This window comes from Danio rerio, chromosome 2 (assembly GCF_052040795.2).
Source record: "Danio rerio strain M-AB ecotype USA chromosome 2, GRCz13ab, whole genome shotgun sequence".
Taxonomy (NCBI): Eukaryota; Metazoa; Chordata; class Actinopteri; order Cypriniformes; family Danionidae; genus Danio; species Danio rerio.
This window is the reverse complement of record NC_141022.1, coordinates 27987489-28013953: the sequence shown is the minus strand read 5'-3', so window position 1 is coordinate 28013953 and position 26465 is coordinate 27987489. Positions and strand designations below refer to the sequence as shown.

The following is a 26465-nucleotide window of genomic DNA, read 5'->3' as shown; positions in this document are numbered from 1 at the left end:
GTTATTTTCACAATTTATGATGGTGTAACAGTCTAAATAGTACAAATAAGCTCATGTAAATGACAAATTCTGGACCTTTGTCAGTGATGGGTGGGTTTTTCGAACCACCTGAACCCCCATACATTAATGGAGAATATATTTATTTAGCTTTCAGATAATATTATTATAACTTATGTCTGTTCTTTTAGTCCACAAAAAATTACAAATTAAGTAAGTCATAGTCTATATAGTGAAAAATACTTAATATATATATATATATATTATATATGTATATATATGTATATATATATATATATATATATATATATATATATATATATATATATATATATATATATATATATATGTATATATATATATATATATATATATATATATATATATATATATATATGTATATATATATATATATATATATATATATACAGTTGACGTCAGAATTATTAGTGCTTCTGAATTATTAGACCCCCTGTTTATTTTTTCCCTAATTTCTGTTTAACAGAGAGCAGATTTTTTCAACAAATTTCTAAACATAATAGTTTTAATAATTAATTTCTGATTTTTTTTTAATCTTTGCCATGATGACAGTAAATATTTGTCTAGATATTTTTCAAGACACTTCTATACTGCTTAAAGTGAAAGGCGTAACTAGGTTAATTAGGTTAAATGGGCAGGTTAGGGTAATTAGACAAGTTATTGTATAATGATGTTTTTTTTTCTAAAGACTGTCGAAAAAAAATTAGCTTAAAGGGGCTAATAATAAAACAAAATAAGACTTTTTCCAGAAGAAAAAACATTATCAGACATGCTGTGAAAATTTCCTTGTTCTGTTAAACATGATTTGGCAAATATTTAAAAAAGCTAAAAAAAATTCAAAGGGGGGCTAATAATTCTGACTACGACTGTGTATGTATGTATATATATATATATAATCGTATATAAATGCCTGAAATAAAACTCAGATCTCAAACTAATTGTTTATAAACCTATTGTGAAGTTTATGTGGGATAAAAGACAATGAGTAAACTTTAAAGAAGTAATCTGCAGTCTAAAAAACTCAAAGTAAAAGACAACCCGTAGGCTACTATATGTTCAGCGTTTTTAGATTCGGATCCCTTTCAAAGCCAGTCTTTTGTCTCACCTGTACTGAATTTCCCTCTTTTTTGTCCGCGAGCTCTTTGCGCATTCGCTCTGATTGGTTCCCTTCAGCACATCTATGAATTATGCACCGCACGTTGCGTAATTTTCCAGTCAGGATGAGACAGATGGCGCATACAACTTACTGAGTACAAGTTACTGACGAAACAGAACAGAGAATTACGGCGAAATAACAGCGCGATGCGGCCAAATGTAGGGTAGGAAGAAATGTAAGCTGGACGCAGCTCTCCTGATGAGGAAATCCTCTGAGTGTTGACAACGCCATGGATGATCAATGTCAGCATGTGACTGAAGGTTTATTCAGCGGTCAGCGGACACTCTGCACCTGTTTGCATCGGGGAACGGCTGAAGAAGCATCGCTGGACGTGGCCGAGCAGTTTCAGCACCAGCATCAACACAGCTGACGTATTCACGGAGCAGAGCAGAGCACAGCGACGGGCTCACGCGATGTCCTCGGCGGTTTTAGGTGAGTGACACTCCAATAGCCGTCATGCAGACGCTTGCGTGCTTTTATCCAGCTGTCGCTGGTGAGTTCAAACCCAAATATGCTTGTTTGTATATCGCTTTGTTTTCGGTATAGTGCACGACAAGATTGAGGCAGAATACAACACTATAGGTTGATATCTGAAGGACTAATATTTGTCCAGTAAACATCAGTTGCCTGCTCTTTTATGGTTTGTTTACATTGTATGCAAGTACTGATAAATGGTAGACGCGATTCACATGTATGTGCCATTCACATAGCACAAATAAAACCAACAAAAGACGTTTCATGAAAATCTCAGGAAAATACTGTGGTCATTCAGAATATTATTACCATTATGTCATTCAAATCCATTTTATAGTCAAAGTCATTCTATTCCATGCATGGGTGCACTGAGCATTTAAAATTGCCTTAAAATTTCTCTCTTGATGTTTACTATGTTTGTATGCAGTCACATGAAGCCAGCTTTACAAGTAAACATGGCATATTCGTTATCTTTATTGCATTTCTATGGTATTAACATTAGAATAGAACCATATACCTAAAAACAAATGTTCTTCATTGACATTAATGGTAAAATGAATCACATTTCACATTTATAAAATCTTAATATTCCACAAAAGCTTCTTTACACTATAGAATAAAGTTTCTTTAGGTTTTTTAAAAGAAAAAATGGTGACCCCAAATTAGTTCTTATGTGGTTTTACAACAAAACCCTTCTTTAGTATCTTTTGTTTTTATTTTAAGTGGTATTTGACGTCATTTGTAATTAGATCAACACCTTAGCATCTTAAGTTTTAAAGAATTAAATTTTATATAAGCTGCCAAAGTGAATAATGTTGGAACTTCACTTGTTTTCTTCACACCTCATGTAACTGAAAATAGCAGTGTGACACAGTGGTCACAAAGTTGACAGCATCTTTCACACCACAACGTTGGTTCCTCTGAACAACTGCTGAAACATATAAAACAAGTGCATCCACAGGACAGCTCTTTTAAACATATTGGCTGTAGAAAATAAAGACACAGTGGCACATTATCCCATTATTAAACTATCCCAGCACAACACGATTTTCATATACATCTAAAGTCCAACTTTAAGGTCTGACGTCAAAGAGATGTTGGATTTTGATTTCAACCAGATTTTCACATATGACCTAAAATCAACATTGGGTTCTGATGACAACCCAGTTGTCATATAAATATTTTCAATATTGAAATATGGGTCAAGGACGTGAAAATAATACCTGCACCTGGCTGTAACTGGTGTTGCACTAGGCATTGCATTATGCTGATTGTGTATGTTAGGCCCCAAAAGTGTGCAATTTGTAGTTGCTAATTTGAACAGGTTGAAGTTTAAATATGGCATTGAAATACTGCTTGCTTTCAAAACTAGACAGTCATCCATTCAAATAATTTTCCTAATAAGTGTACACTAAAAAAGCAAACAAAAAAAATGTAAAAATTAAGTTGAACATTACCAGTTTAAATTCAGCCCATTTAAATAGTTTGCAACAATTTGGCAAATTTTTTTTTAAATTTTCTGCATCTTTGACTTTGTTCATCTCCAAACTGATGCCCAAAAACCACCTTTAAGCAAAAGGGCAGAGAAACTGTAGTTTTATTCAACAGATGATGTTGTCAGTTCCAAATTACCAGCTTCATTGGGCCACTACTGCTGCACTACAGAGCAAGATTACTGTTAGCTCAGTTTGAACATGGTAACAATAATCTAGCTCAGTAAACCACAACCATTTAAACAACAGCTACTGAAAAACTTTTCCATCTCAAACACAAAATCAAGAACAATCCAACAACAAATTAGTGGTTTTGATTTACCTAGGCAAATATTTCAAAACAATTTGTATAATTTTCTTCTTCTCGTTACAGAGAATAAACTAATGCTGGGTCACCACACGTGCTTCATGTCACTTGCTCTTGATTACTCGCAGGATGTTTCTTGCCCCAAGCAAATGTTCCACTGGAGTTTAATACTTGGAATGTGAATGCCATACACTGACGAATGTGTTTTGCATTTCATTTAATTTGTGATGGTGAATAGATGTTTAATTTTGGTTAGCTAATGACACAACCTAAACTTAACTAAATATCAACATCTGCTGATGTTTGACTTTGATGTTCAATGGACGTCAAATTATGACGTTAAGATGATGTTGGATTTTAGTTAACAGATCTTATAAGTACATGTCAGTGTTTGATGTAAAAAATTATGTTGAATAAAATGTTGAAATTTGGTTAGTTAATGACAACCTAAATGTAACTTAAAATCAACGTCAAGTGATGTTAGACTTTGACGTTGTACAGACTTTTCGTTAAGACATTAACTGATGTTGTGTTTTGGTTTGTTAATACCAAAACCTAATACCAATCAAAGATCAACATCTACTGTTATTACAATTTCACATTATATGGATGTCACATTATGACATTAATATGACGTTGAATTGTAGTTTGATTTGATTTATTTATCTCGAACAGAAATACCATACATAAGAATTCTCTAACAAAAAATACATTTCAAAATGGTCGAAATGGTGTGGGATGAAGCACAAGCACAAGTAGTTTGTTAACAACATAGCATAAAACTAACCAAAGATGAATGGCTAATGATGTTAGACTTTGACATTGTATGGCTGTCACATTATGACATTTAAGTGACGTTAAACTTTAGTTAGATAAATACACAACAAAAAACCAACCAAAGATAAACGTTGACTGATGTTGGACTATGACTTTGTATGGATGTCATATCGTGACGTTTAAGTGATGTTGGATTTTAATCAGTTAATGCCACAGCCTAAAACCAACCAAATTTTATTGCCAGCGGACGTCAGTATTAGACATCAAATTAATGTTAAATTTTGGTCACCCAAAACCTAAATAGAAAGATCAATGATATATGACATTTTGTGCCAGCTGGGTAAAGTTACTGAATATTACCTAAAATTGATCCATATTTCTGTGCATAATGTTGACTTTTAAATGTTAGTGTAAGTGTAAAGTTAGGCTAGGTTTTTGTGAATGTGGACTTGATTTGATCTCAGGTTGATAGCTCAATTGATTTGTAATGGTGTGTATTGAAATATTTCTTTGGTCATTTATTTTAACTATTGAGAGAAGCTTAAGGTTGATGCAGTGATACAATTTATATATTCTTGTTTCTGTGTATATGTGACATTAAAGCATTAACTGTTTTTCTCTTACAAATACAGAGAAGTTGCTGAGAGGTCGGCTCTTTCATGCCAGACAGTACCTCATGAGGCAAAAATCGACCATCACAATGGCACCCACTGAAAACTGTGATATCCTTATGACATTCCCAGGTGTGAAGGTTATGTCTTTCAGTTTTGCTTGTTTGCATTTAATAAAGTCAAAAAGGATAAATGCACTAATGTGTGCCCAACATTAAAATATTTGATTGTCCTACAATAAACTGTGCGTTATGAAAACCGTTAACCTAGATTTATTGAAGAGCTCTATTTGGAAATTCCATTTAGAGTTTTGAGTTTGTAGAGTGAATTTGTATCAAATATAATAATTAAATTACAACCATAAATGAATTATCTTTGTTGTTTCTGTTTAATTTATTGCAGGTAAATGATTTGAATTATTAAATGTAATACAACACTGCATTATGAATTAAATACAATTAATCCAATTGTTAAAGTCAAACATTTTATTGTTCCTTTAACCTGAATGGTCTAAACCCACTTGGAATATTCACAAAGTAACAGACCTTAAAGGCACAGTATGTATTTTTCGCATTTAAATAAAGGTGGAATCATGGGAATTGCTTGTCTTTATTACAACATACAGAACTTCTGGAGAGGTCATGTTCATGAATGCTTTAAAGTATTCAAAATATGTTATCGTGGTATATGAAAAAGAGCCAACAAAGTGAAATGAGAGCACTGAAAACATTGCTGAGGAGAGATGCGACACAAAAGCAGCAGAGCTTTTATTATACCACAGTCAACCACTTCCAGTTCTCCTGGTTGTGATCATGTGGGGAAGAAGCAGCATGGTTTATTATATTAATACATTTTAGTTTACTGTTATAATGCAGCTCTGTGCAGTAAAATGCACAACATATTAAGGGCGTATTCAGTGTTTCCCTTTCCTTATCAAATTCCTTATCAAATTGAGGGTGTGTGACATCATTAGCATGGTGATGCACGGTCTTGTCACTAGTTAAAATGGCAAATGTTTCTTCGGAACATTTGGGATCATGTCAATACATAAGTCAGCAAAAAATATAACACTGTTCTAATGGTTTTTGCATAATTTAATGATTAAACTCTTACATATTATGCCTTTAACACTAATAGTACCTGGATGCAGCCTTTATGATGCAAGCTGACACTGCATCTGTCAGAGATGCAATGTCAGACTCAATGCACTCAATGGAGCTAGTGACGTCACTGTGATGGGTATGGTTAGGGGTGGGGTTAGGTGAGCTCATTAAAAAGCATTGCATGCAACTCAGATTGCACTGCATCAAGTCTGCAGCCAGATCCCTCTCTTTAGCACCATTTGCAAATGTTAAAAATCCACTTTATTATTATTAAAGGTTGCAATGACTCCACAAATACAAACATCTTGATCTGTGGCGTCTGGTCATCTATGAGTACTTCCCATTCTGGGATATTGCTGATACACACATTGTCATACTGAAACAATACTATGCACAGCGGTGCACCAATGAAGCAAACAATATGACCACCTCCTTGTTTTGTTGGCTAAAACAGTGCAAGAATTCTACAAAAAACAGGTGTCCTGTGGTTTCTGGCACTGAGAGATTTGCAGTAAATTATTTTAAATCCCTTTCGCAAAACAATTTATCAGTTAAACCTTTATTCCTATCCATTTTCCCTATATCTAACAAATTAATGATCATCTAATCCATCCAGATTTTATATATGGGTTTAATTAAGGAGAATATGTGACTGGTCATAATGTTTTGAATCATCAGTGTACTTATCACCTTAAAATAATAATGTAAGTGTACATATCATACTTTTCTTTGTTTATAAAACATTCAAAGTGATCATAACATTTAAATTTAATGGCATTTTTAATCTGATGTACATATGGTATCATCTTTTCCACAGACACCACAGATGACCATACGCTGTTATGGTTACTTAACCAAATCCGGTTGGGAATTCCACAAATCAGAATCCAGATCCGGCAGCATAAATACACACACACCTATGCATTCTTCATTACCTCATCCTTTGAAAAGTAAGGCACAGCATCATGTTTCCATTCTTACAGTTTGTTTCAGATGGAGGTGGTCTGGAGTTTGTAAACGGGTTTTATTATGAACACCTGATACTCACTGCATTGTTTATATTTTCTGAGAAGCAGTGAATCGATGCACTGAAGAAAACTGAAAACCAAAACGTCTGTTGTATTGTTTTGTCCCTTGCTTAAATCAATACATATTTTTTTGGATGTTTTGGCTGTTCGCTTTTTTCCTTGGTCTTGTTATAATGGATTTTTGCTTCTGTTTGTATGCTATTCTGGTGTCTATAGAAACTCATTGTTAAAATGCAATTTAAAAAGCAAAATATTTATCCAAAAATCTTTTGAATTAAATAAAAATGAGTCAAATTTACACTCTCACAGTGCATTGTGGGAACTTGATCTCTGCTCTGACAACATATTTTATACTGAAACTGAACATATTAATACTGAAAAATTCAGCAAAATGATATTCATTGGCGTGGATTATTATTGATTTTAGTTTGAAACGTATTGAATGTATTGTTTGGGTTGGTCATGTACATTGTACAACAAAAAAAGGTGATGAGATGTCTGTATGTTTTCTTATATTTTACAGATTTATTTCTATATAGATTGTATCTTTTACAACAAAATGTATCAAATAACTAAAATAGTCAATAAAAGTCACTTTGTTAATGTGCGTTGTACATTTTCAACACTCAAAGTTCTTAGAGTAAGAATCAAGGTGAATACAGGAAACTATATATTAATGGATATTTTAGATAGTGTATCCGTCCACTCAGTAGACATGTTAGACACTGACAAAATGATCATTGCGACACTGTGCTGAAAAACTACTCTGTAAAAATATCTGGTAGTTAAAAGTTGCATGTGGCTTGTGATTTGAAATTTGTTATAGGACCATGATCTCTGCTCCATTAACTTTTGATGTTGAAATTTAAACTCTGCAATTAAATAGTGCAGTTAAAAATGACTTTTACATTCATTTACATTTTTAGTAGTAAAAAAATTCTATAAGAAATGAGGCATCAGCAGTATGTCAATATGGAAGGATATATAGATGACTAACGTATGTTCCTAAAATATAATAAAATATGATGCATCGATTATTTGCATTAGATATTCATACGTTCAGCACTTTTATTTTGACACTCTCCGCATCTTCATGTCCATCTACTCATTTCTGCTAGTGCACATTCTGGTGTTGTTATTTACTCACTAGATCAGGGGTGTCAAACTCAATTCCTGAAGAGCCACAGCCCTGCACAGTTTAGTTCCAACCCTGCTCCAACCCTGCTACACTTACCTGTAGGTTTCAAACAAGCCTGAAGGACTCAATTAGTTTGATCAGGTGTGTTAAAGTAGGGTTGGAACTAAACTGCGGCCCTTTTGGAACTGAGTTTGACACCTGTGCACTAGATTGTGTGTATGTGTGCTTTATTGCAGTTCAACAACAAAGCAGCAGCTGCAATCGATTTTTTTTTTATAAAGAATGTGCAGTTCTCAGAGAGTTCAGTTTACTATACACATAATATATTCATATACATAATATGTTCATAATAAATACTTTGGTTGCATTTATGAGTTCTGTAAATTAGGCAGATAATATCTTTGCATCGATAAATTGTTTAATATTCCACTGAATCAAATTGAATTTAAATAATTTTGCAGAGTTTCCTGAAGTATCGACAAATATCATAATACTGGAATATTGACATTGTATTTTATTGTGATGAAACATCTGATTTAGGTCAAGGGACGTTTATATAGCACATTTTATACACAGTGGCAATTTATAGTGCTTTACATAAACAGAAATAAACAGACAACCCTTATTTATATCCTTAATATGACATAACAAATATAGAATATAGACAATGCAGTTTCTAATGTCAATGACTCTCACTTTGTTTAACTTTTTAGCATCAACAGGTTAACAGGTTAAAAAACAAGCTCAAGATCCTACAATGCAAAACTAAAGTAAATTAATGAAAAAATCCACGAATCATGAATCATACTTTTCTTAAATAATAATAATAAATCTCAAATAATTTGCTCTTTTATCATTTTTACAGAAAATGGAAATGAAAACCATAACATCAGCATAAGTCTTAGTGAGTCAGTTTAGCATAAGTCAGTGTTTGTCAACCACATTCCTGGAGGACCACCAGCTCTGCACAATTTTTCTGCCTTCTTAACCAAACACACCTGATTCAGATCATCAGCTCATTAGCAGAGACTGAAACACCTGTAATGGGTGTGACAGACAAAGGAGACATCTAAAATATGCAGTGTTGGTGGTCCTCCAGGAACGTGGTTGAGAAACATTGTTATAAGTGAGTCAGAATTGCAGGTTCAGGAAAAAGGTATATATATATATATATATATATATATATATATATATATATATATATATATATATATTAGTCCCTGCTGCTAATTAGCTGGCATAGCACGATGTGTGCATTGTGTCTCTACAGTGTCTATAGCGTACCTCACAGCAACATTGTATTGTGTTTTTTTCATATAAGATATCTGAAAGGCTTGACAGATGGTCACTTGGTCCTAAATAAATACAGCAGCTGAATGATGGTTGTTTTTTGTCTTAAGCTTGTTGCGTGGTGCCGAACAGATGGGGATGCAAAAGGCGGTGAAGCAGCGCTTTGGAGGCGGCACTCGCAGGTTTTCGTGTGAGGAGGATGACATCTATGAGAACATCGAGAGCGAGCTGTGTTTCTTCACATCACAGGTCTGCCTTTAATCTCTCTCCTTTCCAGTCTCACACAGTCTTTTATCAGGTCATAAACACATAGCTATTTCACATTGTGGTGAATAGGTTGCTAGTTATTATGATTTCATTCAAACTCTTTAGTAGAGTTTTCTGAAATATGTTTACACCATACCCATTGGCTTGGTTTTTGCGTTAACCCTTGATGCTTTTGTTTTTTTTTTAATTGCATTGTACTTTATTCATAGAACTTTTTATGAAAACATACATTCTCTCTGCACAATGGTTTCCAAAAAAAATTTTTTTTAAATAAAAAATATTTCCCAAATAATGTTTAACAGACCAAGGACTTTTCATAGTATTTCCTATAATATTTTATCTTCTGGAGAAATTCTTATTCTTTTTACTTCGGCTAGAACAAAACAAGTTTTTAATTTTTTAAAAACCATTTAAGGACAAAATTATTAGCCCCTTTAAGCAATATATTTTTTCCATAGTCTACAGAATAAACCATCGTTATACAATAACTAATTAACCTAACTTGCTAATTAATCTGTCACTTTAAGCTAAACACTAGTATCTTGAAAACTTATCTTGTAAAATATTATTTACTGTCATCATGGCAAAGATAAAAAAAAATCAGTTATTAGAAATGAGTTATTAAAACTATTATGTTTAGAAATGTGTTAAAAAAATCTTCTCTCCGTTAAACAGAAATTGGGTAAAAAAATAAACAGGGGGGCTAATAATTCAGGGGGGCTAATAATTCTGACTTCAACTGTGTGTCAATAAAATTATCTCAGTGTTATTACCTGATACCAACTGGAACATGTACCAAAACACTAGCAAACAATACAACAATTATGCAGCACCATGAAAAGAATTTCAGCCAGACTAATGGAGTAAGAAACAAAATGGACTGACATGTAAAAAGGAAGGAGGAAAAAATATTACAGAAAAAAAATAATTACAGAGACATTGTTAAAGTATACATCTAAGGGAGGGGCCCATATATTTGATCATACATCTTCTTTTTGCCAACTCTAAAGAATCGTAACCTTTACAGCTTGAGTGTAGAAACCATATCAACTAAACATTTAAAAACATTTGGAAGTGTCGAGGTTTTCCACTTCCTCAGAGTTACTCTGTTGAACAGCATTGTATTGTACTTATAAATGTATTGTACTTGTAATTGCATTGTACTTAACTTCAATGGACAACCAGTCTTGACCTGTAGGGCAAAACAGTTTGTGGCCATATGAAATGACATTTTCTTATGTGTTGATGGGTTGTTTTTATCTGTTATTTCTTTAGGAGCGTCAGGGTATTATCAAATATTGGTTGGATAACCTCCGAGCCAAACAGGGCGAGGCACTTCATAATATCCACTTCCTGGAGGGTCAACCAATCAGTAGATACAATTTTTTTGCTTCCAAAACAATGGTCTCAATCTCAATTCCTGGAAGGCCACAGCTCTGCAAAGTTTAGCTCCAACTGCCTCCAACTCACACCTGCTTATGCCTCATTCACACTTGCAGCCACTTTGTTGCTCTGGGTTGTGACCTGCTGCAAATGCAGGGGTGCGTAGGTCTACATCACAGAGAATACAACCAGCCTCTAAGCGAGCTGAGAGAGGACCATGTGAGCTCTACTGTTGCTACCAATGGCTGTGGCTCAAGAAAGTCGCTCTTCATTTGAATAAAGTTAAATGATTCTCAACTTTGTCGCGTCGCTAGACACACCCACCTGGTCGCTAATGGTCGCTGTCACTCGCGTAGACGGAGGTCGTCAGAAGTCGCTCACTCTCCATTGAAATGACCGGTTGCTTGTCGCTTTGCCGATGCAAGTCGCTTGTAATGTGAATGAGGCTTTAATCATCTTTAGTAGTCTTGAAAGCCTTGATTAGTTGGATCAGCTGTGTTTGATTAGGGTTGGAGCAAAAGCAGTGCAGAGCTGCGGCCATTTATGAAAACAAGTTTAAGACCTATGTTCTAAAGTGTTTTGGTTTTAGTTTAAGAATACATTATTTTTGGCCAAAATCAGATCAATTTTTTGTTTTTCTTTTAGTACCAGAGCTTATTGCCAGGCGTGTGATTCTTCAAATGTTCCCTCTTCATGAGCAGAGAATCTTGAACCAGTTGATGACGTCCTGGGTTCAGGCCGTCTGCGAGCGGCAACCTCTAGGTGAGAACGATTACGCATTTGCCAATATGCACAAGACTCAACCAACTTTTAGTTATTCTAAGTGGTTGTGTAAAGAGATTCCTCCTGGCTAAGGCTCTTCCTTTAGCAAACAGACTCATGTGTATCTACCTTATTTCTACAGCACCGACTGCTTTGCTGTATGCAAATATGAGGCGCTAGAGTGTGAATTCTGAACAAGAAACTACCAGTTGATACATGTCTTGTTATGTGTGATTACATTTCCTAAGAGCCTCCTTTAAAAGGAAAATATGATTCATGTTTAAGCTATGGAGTTTGCTTTATTGCTGTTCAGACATTGTGTATTTTACATTAGAATTCAATGTCACAACAGGCCTTGAACATGTTTGGGAGAAAATAAAATCAACAGATTATTTTACCTGTAAAATTGTGCAAATATCCCCAAATTAGTTTCCTAATAAAAATGCTGAACATTATGTTGCCTTTTTTCTGACAGATGATGTTTGTGATTATTTTGGAGTGAAAATCGCTATGTACTTTGCATGGTTGGGTTTTTATACCAACTCTATGCTGTATCCAGCAGTGATTGGCTTTCTGCTCTGGATGTTTGCTGAGTCTGATCAGGCAGGTTGCTTTTTATCTTGATATCACAGTCCTACAATTCAAGAATGGAAGTATACAAGAGTTATTTTCAGGCATTTTTTAATCACCAACCCTTATTTCTTTTAATATTCAGACAAGTCAGGATATCTGCTGTGTGGTATTTGCCATTTTCAATGTGGTCTGGGCAACACTGTTTCTGGAGAGGTGGAAGCGGCGGGAAGCAGAGCTGGCGTATAAGTGGGGAACGCTGGACACACCAGCAGAATCTCTAGAGGAACCCCGGCCACAGTTTCGGGTATGCTGATATCGTATTTATATAACCTTGTTTTCTTAGACACAAAGGGCTAGATATACAAAACAGGGCAATTAGTGTTGGAGCGCTGCCCTATAAAAGCACCAGTGGGAGTGTGAAGATCTGTGGATGATCTAATGATAACGCACAAATTAAAGCACTCAGACACAGAACTTAATTTACATAATGACCAACTAATATACCAAGAGCTGCACAAATGAAATCGCAAACAAGCAGAGCCATGTATGATAATAAGATACGGGTAATCTACTAACAACACAGAGGCTAAATTTTAAGACAATAGCGTAAGTCTGTTGTTCCCAAAGTGGGGGTCGCGGGACAATGACAAGGGGGTCACTTGGTTGCGGCAGGAAGGGCATCTGCTGCATAAAACATGTGCTGGATAAGTTGGCAGTTCATTCCACTGTGGCGACCCAAGATTAATAAAGGCATTAAACTGAAAAGAAAATGAATAAATGAATGAATGAATGAACATAACAAATTGTTTTTTTGAAAGGAGTTCTCTCACAAGAACACATTATTTATTGTAAAAACTTGATTTCCATGTCAAAATAAACTGTTTAGTTGTAGTGTAAATAAAAAAAAGTAATAAACAAAGAAAATGAAGGAGAGAATGGTTACCTGCTGAAGCCATGCTTGCGGATGTTCTGCTGCAGGTCTATTGGTACATCCAGTCACATACTATCTGTCGTAAATAGTATACAAAAAAGATAAAAGAACTAGTTAGTGCCGAATTATAGTGTTTAAATGAGTATTGTAAAGTTGCAAAAGGAATCTTGAGCTATGAAATTTGAAGGGGGTATATGCAGAGGTATGCAGAAGCACTTGTTTCAGTAACCCTGGTCAGTCGCTTCTGGTGAACTGTAAAAAAAATCGTCTCGTTTTAGGTCTGTTTTTTTTTTTATTAACAATTTTCACTGCCTGATTGATGATAAGAGAGAAGAGTAATACACATAATATTAATCCAGAAAGTCATTAAAAGCAATCCTGAACAGAAAGGTTTTAACCTGGGATTTAAAATTGGAGATAGAGTCCACCTGACGAACATCTAACAGAAAGGAGTTCCATAACTGTGGTGCTATGCAGCTAAAAGCCTTGCCACCAAATGATTTCATCTTAAAATTTGGAACTGACAACTGTTCAGCCGCAGAAGATATCAGTGAGCGCCGAGGAGTGTACCGGTGAAGAAGATCAGAGAGGCAATCGGGTGCTAGGTTGTGAAGAGCTTTTTTAGTTAATAAAATAATTTTATATTGTACACGATAAAGAACAGGAAGCCAATGCAAGTGAAAGAGAATTGGAGTTATGTGTTGATAGAGCATGTGCGGTAGGTGAACTGGGTTAGCTAAATTGTCCATAGTGTGTATAACGTTGTCCTCCAGATTGGGGTTGAGTGTTGGGCTCATAAAAAAAAGTATTTTGTGCGGCTAAATATCAATTTCGATATTTTAACTTCATTGCTAATCATTCACTGAATGTTGTTTGTTATTTCTGACAGTAGTTTTTAAATGACAAAAAAGGTTTGCACTGGTCCAATGTTTTTATGTTGTTGTAAATCTGTCCCAAAAATAATTCGTACACTGTAAAACCCCAAAAGTTAAGGAAACTTAAACCATTTGTGGAAACCAATTGCAACAAACTATTTAAGTTCGAAAACGAATCCAAATGAGTACTGTGAACTTAATCTATTTGATTACATGAAGCAATTTGAATACAGTAAAACCCAATAACTGAAGAGAACTCAAACCAACTGAGTACTTTAAAACCCAATAAATGAAGAGAACTCAAACCATTTGAGTTAAAAAAATAAATCTATATGAGTACTGTGAACTTACTCCATTTAACTCATGATCTTCAACTCTGAGTTCAAAACTCTTTTCAAAAGAGTAGAATTAACTTTCAGTCAATTTTTAAGTTAACTACACTCTTTTCATTTCATAAAGTTGACTGTTGGGTTTTACAGTGTAGTTATATCTATAGATTAAAAAGCTTTTCACTGTTTAAATAAAGCTCTGAACTAAACTGTCATTTCTGCCTGCCCTTTTAACATGTGCATCAGGGAGTAAAGCGTCACAGTCCAGTAACAGGCTGTGAGGAGTTTTACTATCCCCCCTGGAAGAGGAGAATGTTCCGCTGGTTTGTCAGCTTTCCCATCTGCATCCTCTGTCTCTGCTTTGTCTGCTTGGCCATGTTCATCTGCCTGGAACTACAGGTAGGAGCTCTCACATTTCACAACTTGCAGCTACAGGTTCTCTGACATAACTTCAATATAAAACACTGTCCCTCAAATACTCATGATTTCACATCTCTTACAGGAATTTGTGATGGAAACAAAAGAGTTTCCAAGCATATGTAGATTCATTCCAAAAATTCTCCTGGCTGTAACTGTTACTGTATGTGATGAAGTGTACAAGAAGATAGCTCTCTGGCTCAATGACATGGGTAAGGCCTAAATCAGTTTATTACTAAAAGAAACACATATTAAATATTATTTATAATATGTGTGTGCTGCTGAATTTAGCGTGAAATATAATTTGGGTCATTGGATTTTCTGTCTTGTTTTGACATCCTCATTGGAACACATTATTTGAGTAGGTGTGGCTACTGGTATGTGTTGAATAGGGTGTCAGTAAACACCCACTGGTAAAACTGGCAACCAGTTTTGCATTTTTGTAAGGTCAGCTTTGTGGCCACTGGATTAAACTTCTGCATGTGTGTTTGAAAGCTTAGGTCCTTCATAGAATGATGCTGTTGTGATTAAGGTCAAAAATGCATACTCAGTACATAACAGATGATCTGTAATGAAGCGAAATTAGCTCAGTTTATAAATATTATTGATCAATAAAAATGAGTTATTATTAATTATTAAAATTCTGAATTAACTTATAGATAATTTGACTAAATAAAAAAAACATATATATATATATATATATATATATATATATATATATATATATATATATATATATATATATATATATATATATATATATCAATTATTCTCAGATTGTGAATATTAATGATCAATAATAACAAGTTATTATTAGTCATTAATATTCTGAATTAACTTATAGTTAACTTGACTAAATAAATATATGCCAGGGGCAAAGCAGTGGCGCAGTAGGTAGTGCTGTCGCAGCTCAGCAAGAAGGTCGCTGGTTTGAGCCTCAGCTCAATTGGCGTTTCTGTGTGGAGTTTGCATGTTCTCCCTGCGTTCGCGTGGGTTTTCTCCGTGTGCTCCGGTTTCCCCCACAGTCCAAAGAGATGTGGTACAGGTGAATTGGTTAGGCTAAATTGTCCGTAGTGTGAGTGTGTGTGTGGATGTTTCCTAGAGATGGGTTGTGGCTGGAAAAACTTGCTGGATAAGTTGGCGGTTCATTTTGCTGTGGTGACCTTGGATTAATAAAGGGACCAAGCCGACAAGAAAATGAATGAATGAAATATATGCCAATGACTTCGCCTACTCGTCCGAGCGGACTCTGTAATTATTTATTTAGACAGGGAATTATAACCACTTGTTAAGTAATTGAATAGTTTAGAAGTTTTTGGTATACTTATTTTAGTAAAGCTTTGTAGCAAATTTAAGGCTCTATCATTTAGGGGACTTCTTCTGTGAGGCAAACAATACAATCCATTTGATTATAATGGGATTTATTTACTAGTCTGACATATAAGAAACAAACGCACAAACATAACAACAAAAATGTGGAAGAGAAAACAAGCGAGGAAATGAGGAGTTTAAATAAAAGAATGGCAAATCTACCTCAGCTCCACACACTATTAAGGTTCACCAAGATTATAAAAACACCTTTTTGATTAGGGGCACACAGCTTAACGCATAACTAAAAATACCTGTATTTCGTAGGTATTTCTCTTTCTCTTTTTTGCGCGAGTTTCTCGGATGCGCTGGCGGATGGAGTCCTTTGGTGTCCTTTCTGGATGCGTGGAGCTTGCAGTGCAAAACGATGAATATGCGAGCCGCAAACTTTAAACTGAGTTACTTTGCCGGAAAAATAAGAAAAAGGCGGACTCAAGCGAGGCATGCGGGTTTGGGGGCACCTCTGAAAAGCTTCTTTTCGAGATCTTTTCTTCCCAGATCTGTGGGCGCAGATGGGTTTTACCTGTGGTGGCAAGTCACACCCATTATCTACTGACTGACCAATGGTTTCCTGGCAAATTTTGAGCGGGAGATTTTCTTTGTCTCTCTTTGACCGCTAATAAGCAAAATGAGGGTTTTGCCTGAAAGCATATGAAGAGATATTAACTCAGAGCATTAAAGAATGTAAGCCATATAAATTATGATTATGCCTCCTAGATCATGAGCTGCAGGATTGTGTAAGCAACGGAATGATACCAGACATGACACTTTTAGAAGTACATAAACATGATTCAGGCATTCTTAGCTTGTCTAGTGTCTTAAAAGGGCATATATAGAGAGAGAGATATATAAAAGAAAGGTCAGAAATGAAATACAAAGTTTACAAACACATAACATTTACTTTTGGGCTGATTTAGGATTTCTGAGTCCATTTCAGTGTCTGAAGCCTTGTGTGTGTGTCTTTGTATGGGTGTGTGTGTGTGTCTCAGGAGGAAGGGGGAAAAGGAATTCCTTCAAAACTCGGAAAGAGAGCGAGTTGGGACTGTCTGCATAAAATGTACTGGAGTAATTAAATTTTCACCCAGAGATTTTCACCGCAGACGGGTCGGAGCCAGGGGTCATAAACCCACAAAATCAATACGTAATTTTATATCCGGACAGTATGTTACAGTAATGACATGCAAAGCATAATAAACCTGCAACAAAACAGTTACTCGGTGATATTACAGTTGTATTCAAGTATAATCAGCACAGCATCATCTTAGTTTCACTCCATCTAAAAATATATTCTATTTTTTTTTCCACGCTTTTGCATAACAAAGTGCCACAATGTTGGCAGACCAGCTTCCAAATTAGCTTTAGTTTTAAATTTAGACTAATAAGGAAAAGTCTTGAGTTCTGAAATGTAAAGGATGTTTTTTAATAGTACAATGACTACAATTATAGTACAAAAGATCAATAAAATGTTGATTTCTCAGTTTTATTACCCTTTAAATAGCAAACTGGCATTCTTGGTTATTTCAATGCTTGTCTAATCCTCAGTGTCACCTGTTTGTTCTTTTTAAACAGAAAACTACAGACTTCAAAGCACATATGACAACAATCTCATCCTCAAGACTGTTTTTGTAAGTTTAATGAACTGAGAGATACACTTACCGCCACTTTATTAGGTACACCTTACTAGTACAGGGTTGGACACCCTTTTCCCCTATTGCTTTCAGAACTGCCTTAATCTGTCGTGGCATAGATTCAACAAGTTACTGGTAATATTCCTCAGAGATTTGGCTCCATATTGACATGATAGCATCACGCAGTTGCTGCAGATTTGTTGACATTTGTTGTTGCATTGAGTTGCTGCCATGTGATTGGCTGGTTATAACTTTGCGTTAAATAGTAGTTGGACAGGTGTACCTAATAAAGTGGCTGGTGAGTGTATTTAAAGAATGCATTAGTGTGATGTATAATCTGTGTGTCTACAATGGTTAAACATTGTGTTCTGCATTTTAAAGTTTCAGTTCATAAATTCTTACCTCAGCCTTTTCTACATTGGATTTTATCTCAAAGACATGGAACGGTTAAAAGAGGTAATGCACAGAAGACAAAGTAATATTAAAGCAACAAAGTCTCAAGCATAAATCAAGAAAAAAAACACTCTCTTTAATTCACAGATGCTGGCAACGTTATTGATCTTCCGCCAATTTCTACAAAATATCAAAGAAGTGTTACAGCCATATCTCTACGAGCACCATAAATTAGGAGCTCTGAGGACGTTATGGGACTTGATCCAAACCATGCTCCTGAACTATAGTCATTTGATAGTGCAAAGGATACGCCTGACTTGCCAAGCCAGTCTGGACATGAATAAAAATGGCACACCTCCAGAGCAATCAGAGAAGAGAGAGAGGAGAAGTTTAATTTCCAGCTACAGAGTACCCAAAACAGAGGAAGTGGATGATGATGCTGGTCTGAAGCACAGAAAGGTCAGCTTCACAGAGAAGGTGGAATACAAAGACAAAGCTGTGGAAGAGCCAACACAAGGCAGCCCCCAGGATGATGACAGTCCTACCCTCGTGGAAGAAGGAATGGATCCATCCTTAATATTTGATATACGTGATGATGAAGATGATGATGATGATGATGACAGAGAAATAGATGATTCTGCTAGTAAATCCCAAAGAAGAAAGGGTAAGGCTGCTGGTGGGGAGAACAACACTATGGAGAAGAAAAGGTCCTGGATGGATCCTCCAGAGGAGACCGGATCTACTGTTTTGACTCAACCAGAGATTGAAAGCTGCATGCTAATTTATGAGGTTTGTATTGTTCACCAAAATCATTAGTCTAATCGTGTGTCCATTACATTATAAATATACACAGCGAAAAATAAGTATTGAACACATGTTTTTTCCTGGGAATAGCATTTCTACCGGAAAGACTTTAGGAGGCATACAAATGTTTTAACATTTATTGTGAAATGTTTCATTAAATGTAAGTTCGTTACTGTCCTTTCATAAAGTTGTTTGGCGTAGGCTATGAATGGTGTGCAACCATCTATGGTGCAGAACTCTGGATGAGCTGGCAGATCCTGCCTGAAGATGAAGGCAGGGCGAAGCCAACCCCCGAGTGGTGACGAGGCAGACCTGGTGGTGGTGGTGGGGAGGATGGAGTGAAACTTCCTCAACTTCACCTGAGTACAGCGAAACATTGTGTAGATGGGCTTATATGTAGCGCACTTGGTTGTTATAGGCTGATGAGATCATTATTATGAATGATATGACATACCAATCTTCCTGGCAGAATATCGTTAAAGTTTTCATTTCTAAATGAGCTGTTGACCTGGAATTGAACCTGATTTTGGTAAAAACCCAAACAATACAATCATAAAAATAAACAAAAAACAAAAAATAAAACAATACGAAAAAATCTGGAAAATGAGTTATGTGTAATAACAATGAAATGACACAAGGAGAAAGTACTGAACAACTGAAACATTTAATACTTTATATAAAAGGCATTTTTGATGATGGCAGCCTTAAGACGCCTCTCATATGGAGAATGAAGTCACATAAATTGTTCAGGTGTGATTTTTTTTTTCACAGACTTCATCAGAGTGCAAAACTCTTGATTGTTCTGTGACTCGTCTATCAAATGTGGTCTTTAACTTGTATTTTCTATTGGATTCAAGTCAGGTGATTGGCTGGGCCATTCTACAGCTTGATTTTCTTTCTCTAAAACCATTTGAGAGTTTCCTTGGCTGTGTTTTGGATCATTGTCTTGCTGAAATGTCCACTCTGGCTTCATCTTCAAGCATATATTATTAATTTACAATGACAAAGGGCAGATAGTTGCTGAATAACTACTGAGATGTTTCTGCTGCTGTCTGGGCTTTCACTGCCTTTCTACACCTCCCTTTCTTTATGTGTTCAATACTTCCCTGTGTCCTTTCATTTTATTATGCATAACTTAAATTGTAAACTAATTAGATTAGTTTTCTTTGCATTTATGAACTTCTTTTGATTTCTGGGGAAAATTTCAAGTCAACGGCACCTTTAGAAAAATGGTGACGTGTTCAATACTTATTTTACCTTGTAAGTAAGTAATTTCATAATCAATTTGACAGATGATGCAGCCAAGGATCACCATTTCTTAGTTAATAACGAAACATTCTAATTCAATTATTTAACACTATACCACTCATAAGTGAATTTGAGTTTAATAAATGAGTGTGATAAACTGTTTTTAAAAGCAATAAGATGCCAGGCCCTTAAAATAATATACAGGAAAAAAAAAGATTTTAGGTGACATGGTGGCTCAGTGATTAGCATTGTCGCCGCACAGCAGGAAGGTCGCTTACTCGAGTCCCGGCTTGGTCAGTTGGCATTTCTGTGTAGAGTTAGCATGTTCTCCCTGTGCGTGGGTTTCCTCCGGGTGTTCCGGTGTCCCCCACAAGTTCAAAGACATGTGATATAGGTGAATTGAATAAATTTAATTGGCCGTAGTGTATGTGTGTTAATGAGTGTGAATGGATGTTTCCCAGTACTGGGTTGCAGCTAAAAGGGCATCTGCTATGTAAAACATGCTGGATAAGTTGGCGGTTCATTCCGCTGTGGCGACCCCTGATGAATAAAGGGACTAAGTTGAAGGAAAAATGAATGAATTAAAAAGATTTTACTTATTGATGAAAACCATAAAAATCTTGCAATGCTAACAAGCTCCTGCGAAAAAAATTATATTTGTTGAAATAAAAGAATTCAATGTAAGCCAATCAGAAAGCAGCAGACTACTTTCACACTTGTTTGATGGATACCAAGGACGTAGGATATTTAGTCTACAAAATACATGTATGTATATATATATATATATATATATATATATATATATATATATATATATATATATATATATATATATATATATATATATATATATATATAGATATATAGATATATAGATATATATATACACACACACACACACACACACACACACACACACACACACACACACACACACACACACACACCAAAACCCAAAACAAAACAAAAACCCTGTCTACTACATGCATAGTATAACTATGTATAAATATGTTTTCAGTATATAATGGATTAACTTTTTTTAAAATTAACTTACGAACAGTGCCCTCTATTGGTGGGCTATTATTTATGTAGCTGATATTATTACATTTGTGGACATTTTTCTTTTTGAAGCAAGGAAAGCGGGAGGGGGTGATTAAATGATTCATGTTGTGAATTAAATTATTAAATTAATTACATACCTGTTCTCCTCGTGTTGGCATAGGTTTTCAAAAACATGTGGCATACAGTAGGTGAATTGGATAAGCTAAAATTGTCCATATTGTATGTGTGTGAATGAGTGTGTATGGATGCTTCCCAGTGATGGGTTGCAGCTGGAAGGGCATCCGCTGCGTAAAACATATGCTGGATAAGTTGGCGGTTCAAAATGAACTTAACACTTATATCTAGGGTTTCATGGGATTGGAAATATATGAATATACCCTTTAGTAAATCTGACATTCTGAACACTAATGTACAAATGAATATCAAACACTCAATGTTCTGTTGCTCTGACAGGATACTCTTCAAGATTACCAGGAGATGTTTATACAGTTTGGCTACGTTGTGCTCTTCTCCTCTGCATTTCCTCTGGCAGCCATGTGTGCCCTCATCAACAACATTGTAGAGATCCGAAGTGATGCCTTAAAACTGTGCTCAGGCCTCCAGAGACCCTTTGGGCAGAGGGTTGAAAACATTGGACAGTGGCAGGTGAGGAGATTTATTCAGATTAAGTGCTTAATAAATTATTCAGGTTATATTTTTTGTTTCATTTTGTGATCTTTAACTGTTGTTTGTTCTTAAAATTTGACCAGACTGCAATGGAGGCGATGGGTCTGATTGCAATAATCGTGAACTGTTACCTTATTGGTCAGTGCGGTCAGCTGCAGCGACTCTTCCCCTGGTTGAGCCCTGAAATGGCCATTGTTTCTGTTGTAGTACTAGAGGTAAGGAAAAATTAATATGTTTAAATGTGTCATTTTAGAGTAAGTTGGATTTTTGGAGTGCCTCTATTGTGAATTTTTTGAAAATTACCTTTCATGAAGTGTGAATAAAAACATCCTGCAAAAGGGTCAAGAAACACCAAAACAGATTTTTTGAGATGTTGACAGTCATATATGTGTCGTACGCTGCTAAAAACACTAGTAGGACACATATTTTTCACTATTAAGTGGAAATTGGTTGTTTTTGCGTTATTTCAAAAAACTTAATTCTTCTGGTTTGGATCGAATATTTGAAGCTACGTCACGGTATTTAGACCCTTGTGTGTATTCCAGCGTGGAGACTTGCTCTCTGTTCAATGTGACACATTTGAGTGTGCAGCATTAGTTCATGAGAAAGACTTGGTTTAATCCAATTAGCGCACTCTATTGTGTATGCGATGCAACTTCATTATTATGCATGATAGCTTCGAAGACGGTTTGTAACTGTTACAGTGTTCAGATGGCAGAGAGATGCCACGTCGTGTTGATAAAACAAGTGGAAGAACAAGAATTGTTTGGAGACACGGGTCGTCAGTGTTGTGTTTATAAATGTGTTGCAGCAAAGGTTTTGTTTTCATTTCCCCCCATGAGAGTGCAGCTGGACTCACATGTGGACTACAGTGCACGCAACAAAAATACATTTGTAAGGAACATCTTTCACTCGAGAGCTTTTCGCATCTGGAAATGGTAAAATCCGGATTTGCTGCTTGGCTCATTTTAAAAAAGACTGAGACTGAGAAATGCACAGGTTTTTTTTACTCCCATTCGCCGTGTGGTATCAAACATTTTATTAAAACTACACTCTTTCAGCAGTTCCTTGCAACCAATATCTCGTTTGCCACGGGGGGCATGCATGAAATGTTCCTGAATGAAAGTGCCAAACTGCGGTCAAAGTCGACAAATTAATAATTTGGCAAATAATTTGATTACTGATGTCTATGTTAACACTGTCACTGTCTTTCCCCTGTGTTTGTGTTTGTTTTGCTTCTGTGAAAATCAGCGCATGCGCAAACGGAAACTCCCATTTTAATGCAAAACCTTCCATCTTTCCCTCCCCCAACACTCCCCCCTAAACAGAGCTAGACTCACCCACTTTCCTGACTTTTTTCAAACTAGAGGTGTAAAAACACCCTGCTGAGACACGTGGTTTCGTTGACCTTTAAATCTTAAAAGTGCATTTTACATAAAGTTATTGTCTCCATTCTCCATACCAAGCCATTTTATCATGAGTGAAACATTGAATCTACAAAATACATGTAGTTACACACCAATAAATAAATAAATAAATAATTAAATAGACACAATGCTAGGCTCATTGAATGATTAAATTCATTTATCAAACTGCCAAGCAAAGCTGCATTTCTTTGCTTTAAAATACAGCAAAACATTCATATTTAATATTGTGAACATTATTAGAAATTAAAATAATTTTCATGTATTTTAAAAAGCTGTTTATCACTTTGATGTATCATTACTCTAATCTTTAGCATCACATGCTTCTTCAGAAATCATTGTCATTATGCCTCTCACAAAACATTTCTTAATATCAATTGTGCAAACAGTTGTTCTAATTTATATTTTGTGGAAGTAAAAAATCACTAAGAAAAGACCCATCAAATTTCAATTTATTTACCATGTTCTTATTGAAAACGGTATTAGTTTATTTTATATAAAGCTAGAGCATATAAGCTGCATATAAAAAATGAAGCAGGATTAAATTGTGTATAATAAATAAGATGTAGTACTGAATTTAATCTTACTCTTTTTTTCATTTGGTTTTCAGCACTTTGCAATTCTGCTCAAATACGTAATTCATGTTGCAATTCCTGATGTTCCAAACTGGGTGGCAGATGAAATGGCTAAACTTGAATACCAACGGAGAGAGGCTCTCAAGGTATCCCAGCGCACAATTCACATATACTAAGAATATTTAAATGATTTTTATGAGCAGATTCACAATATAAGCTTATAGCAATACATTTTTAATTACTGTCCAACTATGACTCAAAACCTGTAAATAACTAATATTAAATACTATATGGTTTACCATACATTTTAAATAAATACTAAATGTATTTTTAAATGTGAATTTTATAATAGAGATATAGTAATATATTGTATATTAATGACTTGTTTTGTTGAGTTACAGGAATAGTTTACCCAAAAACTAAAATGTGCTGTCAAAGGGATAGTTTCTTTAAAGGGGTTATAATTTTATTATCATTCACTCACACTTTCAAACCTGTTTAAGTTTCTTTTTTCTAATGAACACAAAACATTGTAAGTATTTTGGTAACCAGTAACCATAGGCTTTTCTAGTATTTGTTGTTCTTATAATGGTTTAGAATCTTATGGAGTAACTTTTTTTTTTGGTGAACCATCAGTATTCTCAGAACGACAGATAAGCTTTATGATTTATGAAATACAAGACGATGGCTAACTGAAAAAAAAAAACATGCAGGCAAAACAAGATCATACCTATTGCTCCTCCTGACAATACACTGAGTCTGTACAAAAAAACTGGCCATTGCTTACAGCACAGGTGTCCAAAAAGGGCCGCAGCTCTGCACAGTTTAGTTCCAACCCTAACTAAACACACCTGATCAAACTAATTGAGTCCTTCAGGCTTGTTTGAAACCTACAGGTAAGTGTGTTGAAGCAGGGTTGGAACTAAACTGTGCAGGGCTTCAGCCCTTTTGGAACTGAGTTTGACACCCCTGGCTTACAGCATTGGTCTTAACTGAGTCTATTTATGGTAAGATAACAAAATCTGATGCTAATTCTTTACTACAGAAGAGGATAATTTATTATCTTTTTGATACTAGATAGAGCTACAAATAAAAAAAATCTGTGCAAACAGTATCCTTGCTTATGTCAATCATGCATTATATGACGGTTTTTGTTTGTTTCTTTCTTTATTTCCATATCAGCAACGTGCAGCGATTTCATGGGAAGATTAAAATAGATAAAAGCATATTACACAACAATAACAATGGGGCATATGCACAGCTAGTGTTTTAGGCAGTGATAAACTTTCAGTGAAAGCTTAATGTGACTAATTTCAATTTCATAAGGTTTCTTTTACAGCATCGATGTTGTAATGTAATTACAATACATTCAGTGAAATAGACTTAAGCATTCATTTAACTGCTCAAATATAAAACGAGATGAAAGACCGTGTTACAACCTAGCATCGTCAGTACCAGCAGGCTAACCTAGAAACTCCATTGAAAATACTGGAGTAAAATAAACTTCTATATTTTAAAGACATGGTGAAGGAAAACTGAATTTATTGCAATGTTTTCTGTCTGGTCTGAAACCCACTTCATATATCTATCAGGCAGTGAAGATCACTGATCCTTAAAGAAATCAGACCTTAAATGTAGTTATAATGGAAAGAGAGTTCACCGGAAGTGCTAGCTGGCTGAAGATTTGTGTGTATATACCCTATTAATAACATAATTCAATAGAAATCTTTGATATATGAAGACGAGCCACATCTTACATTTCTGATCTTTTCCTTTTGAATTCTGATCCCGAGTCCCTCAGATCTGCTAATAAAGCTCTTTTATATTCTAATGTCACAACTGAAGTTCTTATGGAATCAGTTTCCACCTGACAGTGAAGATTTGACACATGTTTCTCCGTAGTTTTTCCTAATCATTAATTTGTTTATCAATAATTATTTAAATTAATTAAATGAGTTTTTAATTCAGATTGTTTTATTTTATATCTTACTGTATTCTGTACAGCACTTTGGTCAGTATGAGATAAATTTATGTGCCCCAAATTACAATATCTTTATGTAGTAATGTAGTTAACATATTTGCATTCAGGACCATCTGCCAATTCTGTGGGTTATAGGTAATGATGTTGTAATTCAGGTTCATTGGTCACAAGACTGACCAAAGTGCTGTACATAAATCAAAGTAAAATTAAAATAATATAAAACATAAAATAAGCCAAGAGAAATTACTAAATTAATGTAAAAATGAAGCAGTAGAAAGGACTATTAAAATAATATTAAAAAAAACAAATAGGCACACTTTTAGGAGTGATTTCAAATTAGTGATGGAGCCATTTTGAAAGTGTTCG

General features: G+C 35.1%; 1 protein-coding gene and 1 long non-coding RNA gene across 2 annotated transcripts in view; one reads left to right on the top strand and one right to left on the bottom strand.

Annotated features, from left to right (window-relative positions):
* Nucleotides 1-1241: 1241 nt before the first annotated feature.
* The window catches only part of ano8a (anoctamin 8a), a 29494-nt gene continuing 4270 nt past the window's right edge, over nucleotides 1242-26465 (top strand). Inside the window, exons 1-16 of the mRNA XM_087240805.1 lie at nucleotides 1242-1624; nucleotides 4876-4986; nucleotides 6775-6907; nucleotides 9524-9662; nucleotides 10956-11052; nucleotides 11709-11825; nucleotides 12301-12428; nucleotides 12541-12702; nucleotides 14780-14932; nucleotides 15036-15162; nucleotides 17888-17943; nucleotides 18328-18402; nucleotides 18487-19128; nucleotides 21907-22098; nucleotides 22203-22334; nucleotides 24154-24264. Coding sequence (XP_087096931.1) covers nucleotides 1606-1624; nucleotides 4876-4986; nucleotides 6775-6907; nucleotides 9524-9662; nucleotides 10956-11052; nucleotides 11709-11825; nucleotides 12301-12428; nucleotides 12541-12702; nucleotides 14780-14932; nucleotides 15036-15162; nucleotides 17888-17943; nucleotides 18328-18402; nucleotides 18487-19128; nucleotides 21907-22098; nucleotides 22203-22334; nucleotides 24154-24264 — 2394 coding nt within the window. The 5' untranslated portion in view covers nucleotides 1242-1605. The remainder of the gene's footprint in view (nucleotides 1625-4875; nucleotides 4987-6774; nucleotides 6908-9523; nucleotides 9663-10955; nucleotides 11053-11708; nucleotides 11826-12300; nucleotides 12429-12540; nucleotides 12703-14779; nucleotides 14933-15035; nucleotides 15163-17887; nucleotides 17944-18327; nucleotides 18403-18486; nucleotides 19129-21906; nucleotides 22099-22202; nucleotides 22335-24153; nucleotides 24265-26465) is intronic.
* Nucleotides 9851-16955, bottom strand: LOC147837099 (uncharacterized). Its single transcript, XR_015478500.1, has 3 exons — nucleotides 16573-16955; nucleotides 13342-13405; nucleotides 9851-13156 (listed from the first exon to the last, which is right to left on the bottom strand). It is a non-coding gene; the product is annotated as an uncharacterized LOC147837099 (long non-coding RNA).